Raw genomic sequence first — 12,347 nt, 5'->3', positions numbered from 1 at the left:
AAGGGAGGATGCACATTAGATTCACCTAGAAGAGATTTAAAATATAAAAGACTCACTACGTAAGTTACTTATACTGCATTTAAAGGCTGTGCATTTATAAAAACAAAGTTAATGTACTACTGTGTTTTTGATTGCATGGGCACTTCTCAGATGTTTTTGCACTGTCCACCACGCAACCGTTCAGTTTAAGTACCAAAAAAACATGATTTTTTAGACACTGTTGCAAAGATCATGGTAAAACAGCAGAAAAATGGCATATAAAACTGTGAGATTCGAAAGACAGCCATTACTTATGGTTTTGTTCCATCCAGTTCCTATGACTTTGTTACACCCAGTTCCTTTAATTGACCCTGCTTAACTGGAAAAGTGAAGGCTGATGACCTCCGTCTTATAATCATAATCAAAACTTCAGCCTTCAGTCAATTCAGTCTGCACAAAACAGTATAGAGAAATTCTCCTGAACATTGGAGCTGGGCAGCTTGCATCTTGACATTCCGTTTGGTATAGTGCATGTCACAATCAAAACAATTGAAACAGAGAGCAGAGGCTGCAATTACTACATTTTTAGGTGCTAGTAGAAGGCAATGCAGATATAAAATAAATATTTAGGTCCAGGTACTGTAAATTAGGTAACTAGTCAAATATAAAACACTGCAGTACTATGCTTTTTTCTGTCTGGCATGTGTTTGTTTCAGCTTGACAGGGAACTACTGTATATTCTTTATATAAAGCCTTTAAAATTGTCTGGATCAAATTTAACGTATGCCAGAACGTATAATTTTCCGCTAAATGTCTCTGGAGCACTCACAGTTAATTGTGTGGTTTAATCTTCATAGAAAATGTAAAGAGATTTGCAATAAGACTTGAACAATAGCGTATGTTAAAGCAGGTTTCTCTGGGGAAAAAAAAAGAAAAGAATTACCTAAAATAGTTTCTGCCCAGCATGAAATCTAATTGTGTTTGTTTCATACAAAAACATTAAAACAAAGAAAAATCTAATTAATGAAATGGTAGGTCAGGGTGCCGCAGTCAAAAGGTGTCACCTTTCTTTTGTTTTCTGTTCTATCCAAGGTGTAGCTGTAAAGAAAGGGGCCTTCTAGAATGTTTCACCACGACTCCATTAGATGAATCTCATATATACTGTGAAATCAACTGCTTTATTTAGAAGAAACCTTTGCTTAAATATTGGAAAAATATATTGGACTTTATCGCAACATAAATCGATTTTAAGGTAATTTCATAACTACATCTACTACAGACAATTCCATTTCAATAGTCTGATACAATTGTAAATATTTGCATTTTGTACCAAGTTGCAGAAAAGAAAAATAAGTAATGAATCTTAAAAGATGGGCACAAGGTAATGCAGGGTTTGTTGACATAAGGGTTAAGACTATACTTGGATTGACAGGATTTGTTTTATTTCAACCTGACTTTAAAGTAAAGAAGAAAAAAAATTACAAGCAACCAAACATAAGCAAAGGCTTTATTTATAAAGAATGAATGTTTCAAAATAATTTCAAATGATTTATGAAACTTTATGGAAATAGTCTTTAGGAATGTAACTTCAGATCGGTTAAAAACCAAACCACACCTGCTGTAGAGTCATATTCACTTGTGAGGTCTAGATTCAGTCTTGGCCCCTCCATACCACTACTAGCCAATTTATATTAGTTCTGCATCCTATTTTCTACATTTGTGCAGCTCCACAGTAAATAACCCTGCCTACAAAATGTATCAATCCAAAAATCCTAGAAGTACAAAATTATACTGGAAAGCACTTAATTAAATATAACAGACACATGTCCATTAAATCTAGCAAACAATAAAAGGCAGCTCAATGGTATAAATAACCCACTCTATGCTTGGCAGATAGAAAACGCTACAGCAGGTAATGGTTCAGGGTGGATTTTTATTTATTTTTATATAAATTTGGGACTAGAAAGCAGATCAGTGTCAGGTAACTCACTTGCTGTTCATGCCTCTCGTCTCTGGAGGTCACCTATGCAATTAGTTAGACTCAAAATAGATAAAAGACTCCTATTTCGTTTGTTGCCATATAAGTTAAGACGACTGTCTACACAAGTTATGATGGGTACATCCTTGGGTTGGAGTTTCTGCTGAACAAAGTAAGCAAATTGTGGCTCTGAAAATGTTAAGTTCTTTAATGTGCAAGTTGAACCTTGGCCTGATCTCTCTTCATTTTTATTGAATTTCTGTACAATAAATTAATTGTAAACCATATTCTGTCTAATGCAAATTAATCTGTGGTGTTAAAAAGATCAGGGAAATTGGTAGAAAAGTACATGCTACACCTACAGGGTACATTCAGCAGAAAATATCTGTGCAGACTGTGTGTGTGTTTGTTTACAGTATATACAGTCTAAGAGAAACAGCTAAGCTAGCCAAATTAAAGTAAAAACTCCAATTAAGCTTGGAAGAATACAAGAAGGGGACATTCAGTAACAAATGGCAGCCTTAGAGTGTGTCAGGAACAATTACCGTAGGTAGGAACCTTATTGAATATTTCAAAAGGGGAGAGAGAGGAAGTGATCAGGTGACGCCAGAAATGGCACACAAAGTTCATCAACAAATTAAGGGAATTAACAACTTCCTTCTGGTCTGTCCCTTAAAATAAGTGCCCCCTAAGTATTGTTTGAATTTGCTTTTAAACACAAGGGTCTAGATTCTCAAAGCAGTATACTCCAAAAAGTAATTTGCAAGTTTCAGACAGTAAAAATGCACCTGATTAAAGTCCCCAAACCAAAAATAAACCACTCAAAGTTAATTAGAAGGGCTTGCAAGTAATCTGAAGTTGTTTCTTGCTCGTTTTACAGTTGTAATTGCCTGTTTTTTCTTTTCAGACAAAAATAACGCTGATAATAATTTAGAGTAAACACCTTCATTTTTGAAAGTCAGAATCTTACAACTTGTAGTTGTAATTTTAAATAAAAAGGAGTGTATGTATCCTGTTTTTAACCACCGTATTTTTTTTTCTAAAGTCACCTGTGAATGATTTATGTTAGCTTGCCAGTTTATGCCAAAACTCTTCACAGCTGCTGTGAATTTTATAGGTCACGTCACACATAAAAGTGCATCAAAATGGGCTCGAGTGGCACATCTGGTAAAGGCACTTCAAGTGGAGTGCAGGATGCACCCTATAGCCTGGAGGTCACGGTTTCGAGTCCAGGCTGCTTGGCTCATTGCGCACCAGCGACCCCTGTAGTCTGGCCGATGCCTACGGGCTTGCCTGTAAGCTGCCCAGAGCTGCATTGTCCTCTGACGCTGCAGCACTGAGGTGGCTGCACAGTGAGTCTGCAGTGTGAAAAAAAGCGGTCAGCTGACGGTACACGTTACGGAGGACAGCGTGTGTGCTTCACCGCACCCAAGTCAGCGCGGGGGTGGTAGCAGTGAGCTGAGCCTAAAAATAATTGGATATGCCAAATTGGGAGAAAAAAGAAAAAAATTGGCGATTACTAAATTAAAAAAATAAAAAAGTGCATCAAAATAAAAAAAAAAGCTGCATTTCCAAGGGGGGCTTGGTGGTGCTTCCAGTCAGAAGTGAAGTAAGTTAGGGTCCCATCTGAGGAGGTTCACCAAGTAAAATAACCACTGCTTGAAATGCAGGGCAAGACATGTTTGAATCATTTTTGCAGAGTTGTCAATCTTGGCTCACAGGGAGCGCTGCTTTGACCTTTGTGCTTTGAGTTACAGCAGAAAATCTAACAGGGATAGTTTGCTTCTTCTCAGAAACTTCCCAGCCTAGGCCTTGCTTCCAGGGTTCGCTAGTTTGATGACATGCATTGCTGGGATTACGCTGGTAAAGACTGTGGCTTGGGAACAGATGTCATCTACTTATCTTCAGTTCTCCTGAGCAGTAAGTGGGTTGCAGTAGTGAAATAACATTTGAATAGGGATTTTCTAATTGTGAAGAAAAGTAGAAAAAAAAAAGAAAGAAGTCCACCACACAGGCAGTCTTTGTTTGAGAGAAAGGCAGAGGCGTGAGGCGAAGCTCTCATGGCACCTTAGTGTCAGCCAGTGCCAAAGACTCCAACTGCTGATTTGGTTTTGCTGATTGCCAGTTTTATCGTGATGGGAGGCAAATTCAAAAGAAAATCACTCGTCAAGTTTTGGACCAACAACAATCTAGAGAAGCAAGTATACTTTATGAAAAATGCAATTTGCATCTGCAATTTGTGTTCGTTGAGGTCCTCGCAAAAACAGCAAATAAAGCCTTTTCAATGCAGGCTGACCACCAGCAGTCAGGGATCAACAAAAATCAGCAAGGGGTCTACCCATAATGTAATGTAATTTCTCATGTGGTCTGCACTTCAAAGTAGGCAGGGGCGTCTACTGCATTGGAGATGGAAAGGATTACTTGGAAACATAGCTCAAGAGTTTCTCATTTGCTGCTACTGTAGCCACTGCTGTCTGAAATTTATTGCTGCAGTATCATAGACGCAAAACTCTAATAACCCTATGCCTCAAAATGCATCCATCATATTGTGTTTAAAAATGGTCAGAGTATGCAGGCAGGGTTTGAACCAAGATGCTTTTGAGAGTGTTTTCCCCTCTCAATGGATTGTGATTCCTGCCTTTATTTATTTGGTATTCTATTTGCATCATTGTTGTTCAATGAATATGATTAGCAGCAATGCTTGTAATAAAGTGTAAACATGTGTTTAACAAAAGCTAGGCTACATCTTTTACTGCATCTGTATTACTGCAGTTTGAAACCTTGTGAATCCCCCTATACTTTAAACTCTAGTGGTAGGTCATTTTAAACCATTTCAACAAGAGTTATTGATTTGATGTGGTGGTATTGATTCAGTAAATGAACTAGTAAACTACTTCAAAACAAGAACCCACTCTAGAAAACTACATTCAATACATCTGTCTGTGGGAACTGTATATTAAATTTTTAAAAAGTGTATCTGTATGTTGAAAACCACACTACACAACCTTTACTTTCAATTCTGATTTGCAATGCTTTTGCTAAATAGCTCTCCAAAGTGCTGAACTTCACTGTGTCTACATGTACCAACCTTATGATCAGGACAGAAACCAGTGGTTGTCTGTCTGTGACCACTAATTTGGACTGGAAGAAACAGTTTATACATGGTTCTTTGAAGGTAATACAAATACTTGGGGGTAGACGCAGGTATAGGCGCAGTGCAAATAATTGCAGATGCAACTGCACTGCGCCCTATGTAAGCTTAAGAGCAATGCAAATTACTCAACACTTACAAATACTGATCCGCAATTATGATAGAGGGTCTCAATGAGCTAGGAGTATAGAGAGCATTAGGCGCTCAAATACAAACCAAAAAAAATAAAAAATAAATATGTCAGAACAAGAGCAGCAAAGTCCTCTTGGCGTACGGAAAAGAAAAGAGAAGTTTTCTGAGGAGCTGAGAGTCCTTACGGCTGAAGTCACTCAGCATGAAACGGAGTTGTTTGGAAAAGCCTCAGCCAACATCAGTTATGCTAGTATCCTTAGGAAATGATATTGATTGGCCTGCCCTTTTCTGCATGACATCCAGAAATTCACCTAGCACTGGAAAAGGTGAATTGGGCTATGCCTCCAGACATGCCAACTGGTCTGAAAGGAACCAGAGGCTAAGTAGTGCAGAGAACACAGCACTTTCACATGTGCAGGGATAGCGGTCCCTAGATTGATGCTGGGGTCTAGCTCATCCCTCAATTCAGCTATTAGATCTAGGATGACCTGCGAAGTGAGACAATAAAATGCTTTAGCACTGCATCCTCCAGAATCCTAAACAAAGTGACCCTGGCATTGAATATGTGGGGTCTTCTTCATCTTGCATTTCTCCTCCAAACATGTTCCTGCCTCTCCTCAACATTAACAAAGTGTCGCTGCATCAGGAAGTGTACCACAGCATCCATCCTGAAGCCAATGACAGGTCTCTGCAGGTGTGTGCTTTTATACAGTTCTTAATTACAGTACACCCTCACTATAACGAAGCTTTTGGGGTCTAAGCCTTTTGTTTGTTATATCGAAAAGACAATCAAAATGAACTGTTGGAGTAAGTTAATGAGATGATATTGTGAATACAAGTACAATTACATGCACCTGTTGGTCTCATGTATGCAGTATTCTGCCTTTCCTTTATCCTATTCATTAAAACGCAGTACAAAAAGCAAAAATCCAGAATTGAAGCTGAACGTTTATTCAAAATCAATATGACAATGAATCATTTCAAAGTGCGCCAAATCTTAATCCAACATGTAAGAATCCCAAACTGAGCTTTTATTCCAAATTAGGGCAGCAGTGTGGAGTAGTGCTTAGGGCTCTGGACTCTTGACCGGAGGGTTGTGGGTTCAATCCCAGGTGGGGGACACTGCTGCTGTACCCTTCAGCAAGGTACTTTACCTAGATTGCTACATTAAAAAAAAAAAAAAACTGTATAAATGGGTAATTGTATGTAAAAATAATGTGATATCTTGTAAAAATTGTAAGTCGCCCTGGATAAGGGCGTCGGCTAAGAAATAAATATTAATAATAAATAATAAAATCATCTCAATATGAAAAGTTTGACAATGAAAAGTTCATCAGATCCTCAAATTTTTGTTTTTTGTTGCGTATTTTTTGTTTTTTTGGGGTTTTTTTTATCAATTTTGCTTTGCTGCATGGTTGCTGCACGACAGAGATATGCCTGCATTACTGTTTTTTTCAAACAATCAATATAGTTTCCAGCTTTGTTGCAACATAAACTAATTTTCGTTTTGGAGGCACAGTTACACAGCAGAGGTGGCATCCCGTGCATACAGACCGAAATGTTGACATTGGGGTCCAGGTTCGTTATAACCGAAGGTTTGTTATAATGAAAGGCGTTATAGCGAAGGTGCACTGTACTCGCTTCTAGGGATGGGAATTTTAAACGTTTAAAACGTATGAACTCTAAAGAAGTGGTTAAATGTTGAATATGCTAGACGTATAACCGGTCACATGACAAATTTCGCCAAACACATATTTTTTAATGTATTCATTTTTGTAATTTATCATCACATATAGCAGTCCCTCGCGTATTCGACTGCTGTGTTGCCACAATAAGGGCGGATATTATAAAAAGGAACGGGTTTGGCAATTGCCTGCAAGTAGTTTTTCTAACTGGTGCAACAAAAAGATGTGGGGCAGGTTTTATTCTTATTCTTGGTCGATCTGGCGCTTCATTGGTGCACTCTGTGTTCATGCTGTAGTGGGTGTGGTATGGTTCAGTCCACACTGGGTAAGAAAAGCATTTTTTTCTGATGTTTGTTTATTTTTTAATAAAATTGCATCTCTAACCAAAGGAACGAGGCAAAGCCACGTTTGGAATTATTCTGAGGAACCGGAGGAGAAAACTGTTGCATGTAAATAATTGTCTAACAAAATTGATGTACCACAAAAATACAAGTTCAATGCTTCATCATTTGAAATGAACACATTCAGAATTACTGTGAATCGAGTAACAGAATGCAGTAAAAAGCAAACTTCCATAATAAACAGAACGCTCTAGATGGTGACTGTGACTACATATAACACGATTTTATAAGGAAGTTTTGTTTTATTCAATATTAATTCAGAGAACGCAGAACTGTTAATGAATTGCGAAGGCTTCAATTTACCCGTAGACTTATGCAAAAAAAAAAAAAAAAAAGTCTTTCATATATCTATATAATCTGTCAACAGAAGGGGATATTTAAAAATATATAATTGGTTTCCCATTTGTGGCACCGATCCCTGAACAGTTGAGTTAATACAACAATGTACTGTACTATGTGCATTTGACAGATTGTGTAACATATGACGGCTGTGTTTTTTTTTTTTTTGTTTTTTTTTTAATTATTGGTTTTGTTTTATTATTTGAATATAATGTAAAAAAAAAAAAAAAAGTTTAGTTTAGTTTATTCACTTAGTGCCCACTGGGCCAGCACAGGTACATCTCAATCGCGCAGTACAAATAGAGACATTTACCAAGAAAAATAATAACACAAATGTTTTTTTTTTTTTAAAAAGACCAAATTCCCATTGGGCTTTTTTATTATTATTCTTTTACTGATTTTTTTGTATTACATGCAGGACAGCCGCTATAAACCTTTATTAAAAATGAATCTACCGATTACTCTACCTGTTAATCAACTAATGCCCATAAATTAATGGGTCAAAAATTTGAATTGAGTGACAGCCCTAATTTCAATATATATTTTGGTGTGTGCGTTTATTTTTTTTTGTTTGTTTTTTGTAGTTGTCTTTACGATGTTATAACGTTATTTGCTTATTTAGGGGTTCTTGGAAAATACTAACCAGTGCTGTCAGTATACATCAGAATGCAATATAAAAAGCGTGTGTGTATGTAGATATGTTTTAAACGTTTAAACGCTGACACCTGTGCTGCATAGCATTTAAACCTTCATAAAAATGTACCAAAAAGCACATCCCTACTCGCTTCTACAATGGTTTGCACCTTGTAAGAAGAGGTGTAAAATTTTTGGAGGGTCAGCTGCCTAAGTGCAAGGCAAAATCCTTACATCATATTATAATGTTTGCACCTGCTTAGTATCCAGTTCCTGAACAATTCCATGCCGTTTTCTTCATTTCAATATAATTATAATGAATTAATGATGGCAAAGTGCAAATATGATAGCAGGTGCACAACGCCAGGTGTACACCATTCTTTACATACGTCGCATTTTTAGCGGCTGTTAAACACGATTTACGGCTGCATTATGGGGGTTTTGCACCTGCAAATCACTTTGCATGTATCCTTATATCTACCCCTTACAGCAATGGAATCCCCTGGTCCGCAAAGGCCATCGCAGGGGGTCTGTGGGAAAACAAAATGAAAATTGCCTTCTCTCACAAGCATGCCCAATTTCACAAGGTAAATCATCTTCGGCAGAAAGTAGCGCCTGCCGCTGTATTACACTGGTTGCAGCGTGTGACGTGTTTAGCCTGGTTACTAAATCAGAGGCATATATGAAATCAGCTGAACAAATTACATTTATTTTTAGTGTGTTAGCCATTGAATGGGGGGTGGTAATAACTAACTATTTATTGATTTGTGCCTCACCTATCAAAAAAGTCACGAGCCGCCACTGGTGGAGTATCAAGTGAAACCCTGCAACATGCAGCTGTACAGCGATACGTACTTGGAAATGGGATTTACTTGGACCGGTAGCGAAAAGAAGCAGCGCCCGCTGCGTGTTTTATGTTAGGAGGAGTTGTCGAACGAAACTTTGAAGCTAGCTAATCTTTGTTGCCACTTAGAAATGACTCAAAAAATGAGCTGATTGGGGCTCCCGAGTGGCGCATCCAGTAAAAGCACTCGCTAGAGTGCAGGATGCGCTCTATAGCCTGGACCTCGCCGGTTCGAGTCCAGGCTATTCCACAGCCGACCGTGGACGGGAGCTCCCAGGGGGCGGCGCTCCATTGGCCGAGCGTCGCCCGGGGGGAGGGAGGGTTAGGTCGGCCAGGGTGTCCTCGGCTCACCGCGCACCAGCGACCCCTGTAGTCTGGCCGGGCGCATGCGGGCTTGCCTGTAAGCTGCCCAGAGCTGCGTTGTCCTCCGACGCTGTAGCTCTGAGGTGGCTGCACGGTGATTCTGCAAAGTGTAAAGAAGCGGGTGGCTGACGGCACACGCTTCGGAGGACAGCGTGTGTTCACCTTCGCCCCTCCCGAGTCAGCGCAGGGGTGGTAGCGGTGAGCTGAGCCTAAAAATAATTGGGCATTTCAAATTGGGGAGAAAATAATAAAAACTAATTGGCAACGACTAAAATTTAAAAAAAAATAATAATAATGAGTTGATTAGAAACCCATTCGAATGCTGACAGTGAAATGCACATGAACTTGACATCAAAGGAGTAAGACAGTAGTCCAACACAGCTTTCATGCGACAGCTCTTTAAATCTGATTGGCATCTGGTTACACGTTCGCCACCACATACTCTTGTGAAAGTGGATTTTCTGCACTTGTTGCTTTGAATTCAAAGTATAGGAGTAGGCGGGATGTGGAACCAGATTTAAAGCTAAAACTCACCACTCCAACCTGACATTCAGGCTGTGACATCGCTGAAACAGCACCATCCATCATTAGGGAAGTTAATCAATGTCCCATATGGCATCGTTATCAATTGCCGCACTATAGTGTAAAGCAAAATTAATCGAAAGTCCTTGTATAGCAACTGTGTGTCACTATGATAGTAGTACATGGAGGTCCGTTAAATTTTTTGGAGGTTCAGAAGGGGTCCGCACTCCCAAAAAGGTTGGAAACCACTGCCTTAGAGTATACATATTTCTAGAAAGGGTTACAGAAAACCAACTAATTTGCTTTTTTAAGGACTCACAACGTGAGTAAAATATGCCCAATACAGTTTTATCGAAAACCAACTAAGTTCATCAACCTGAACTGTAAGTACACAAATCCTTTTCCTTTTTTCCGGATTACTCACTTTGTTGCAATAATTAAAATGAGCAGATTTCCTAAGTCACTTCCTCTACTCTAGGGGAAAGTTTTGTATTACAATATTTTTGATAAAACACTGCCTTAAAGGATTACAAGGACTACCAACACAGCTCTTTGAGCCATTAGACATCCCTGGCTCGATACAGTGTGGCTAACCAATACCATAGTATTACCTGTATTGAATATAAATGCTATAGAATCAGTGTCTTATTGCCATTCCTAATTTGTAACTGAATCCTGAGTAAATAAATAAACACACACAGAGGTCTAGGACTTTCTTTCCTTCAGTTCCTAGATCAGTCTCTACAGTACTGACTGGTGCAGTTCTAGTGATCCAGCACATTCCAAAATACCAATGTTTACAGTTCAAAGAGTTCAGCAATTTAAATAAAATTTATTTCAAAGCATTTTAACTCACCCTGCGGAATAGTAAATCCAGGAGGCAGCTGAATAGTGGTCTGTTGAGGTGGTCTGACAATCAGCTGTGGCGCTACAAGCCGCTGCTGTGGTGCGCCCACTCCGGGTCGAGGCTGCTGGGGATGAGCGGGAGTGGGCATAACCTGTGAAGGTGACGGCGTACCAGGTCTCACCACCCCGACAGGGGCTCCAAGTGGCGGTCCTACAATGTTCACAGTAGCAGGCTTAGCCACGGTATTCAGAGGAACAGTACTGCTTACTGCGGGCAAGGAGTTCGCTATTGAACTGTGTGGCTGACTCGTGGGGGGGTTCATTACAGGTGCAGAAGTGGTAGGGTTCATTAATGAATTCACTACACACGGTTGACTTGGCATAACGATCTTAGACTGTGCTGGGGAGTCTGTTTTAGGAATACTGCTGGCATCCGCAATCTTATGGTTTACTAGTTGCGTTCCCGCAGCTACAGGGGTACCTACCCTTGCACCCGACTGGATCAAAGTAGAAGTTACAGTACCATTCCCGTTCTGTGAAATGTTCGTTATGTGGCTTGGAGGAGGTCTCTGTAGCGCTATAGTAGGAGTGCCTGCCCGGTCGGCTTGACCAGCGGGGAACACAGTTTGTGTTGCACTAAAAGCGGTAGTATTTACACTAGACGCCACAGTCAAATTAGAATTAACGGTACTACTAGTACTAACAACGGAGTTTACTACGTTATTAAGGATCTGTACTGTACCACTACCGGCTCCGGCAGAGAAATGTACACTGGCAGCAGAGTTCACGACAACTCCTCCGTTCCCGTTTAAACTCTGTATCCCTGGAGGAGCAGTCCTTATAGTTGAAGCAATGTGGTTTTTCAAAGGATCTGCTGTTGCTGTTGCTGCTGCTGCTGCTGCTGCTCCGGCCGTCGTTGCCCCTGCTAGCCCCAAAACAGAGCTCCTGTTGGCAGGGTTAATGCTCACCAGCGGAGGTGGCAAAGTTAAACCAGGTGCAGCCAGTGCTGTAATATTAGATACTCCATGTGATTGTAAACCGCTACTACTCGCGTTTACCCCAGTCCCAGAAGTGATGGAAGCCCCTTCAAAAGGCGGAATGGAACTAAGAGAAGACGGTATCACAGTTTTCCCGGAGCTAAGTGCTTTGGAGCTGGACTCCTGGTTTAGCACAGCTTTATGTTGTCCTTCTTCTTGTTGTTGTTGTTGCTGTAGTATAGTGCCCACTTGGACAGGTAGCATTCTTCCTAAGTGGTGGTTAGCTGCGCCGGCGGCTGCAGTGCTCCTAATTTCGGTGTGGGGAGCTGCTGGGTTGCTTTGGCCAGTTAGTTCTGACTCTAGCGAGCCCACCAGATCGCTAACGGCTTTTTCGTCCACCTCGGAGAAGAGCATATCTTCCAGAGGGTCGGAAGCGCCCGCCATCTTTGCACTCAGAATCGCTGCCCAAATTTGCAGTAGCTAGTGCGCAGGCGTAG

At 40.2% G+C, this 12,347-nt stretch overlaps 1 protein-coding gene across 2 annotated transcripts in view; it reads right to left on the bottom strand.

Moving 5' to 3' along the window:
* Positions 1 to 12,347, bottom strand: part of LOC117425093 (transcription initiation factor TFIID subunit 4-like) — a 72,074-nt gene extending 59,727 nt beyond the window's left edge. For both annotated transcript variants that reach the window (XM_034041761.3, XM_034041762.3), the window contains exon 1: positions 10,884 to 12,347. In XM_034041761.3, the coding sequence (XP_033897652.3) occupies positions 10,884 to 12,294 (1,411 nt within the window). In that variant the 5' untranslated portion in view covers positions 12,295 to 12,347. The remainder of the gene's footprint in view (positions 1 to 10,883) is intronic.

The sequence above is a fragment of the Acipenser ruthenus genome, chromosome 20 (genome assembly GCF_902713425.1).
Source record: "Acipenser ruthenus chromosome 20, fAciRut3.2 maternal haplotype, whole genome shotgun sequence".
NCBI classification, from domain to species: domain Eukaryota; kingdom Metazoa; phylum Chordata; class Actinopteri; order Acipenseriformes; family Acipenseridae; genus Acipenser; species Acipenser ruthenus.
The sequence above is the reverse complement of the archived record's forward strand: the minus strand, read 5'-3'. Positions and strand labels throughout refer to the sequence as shown.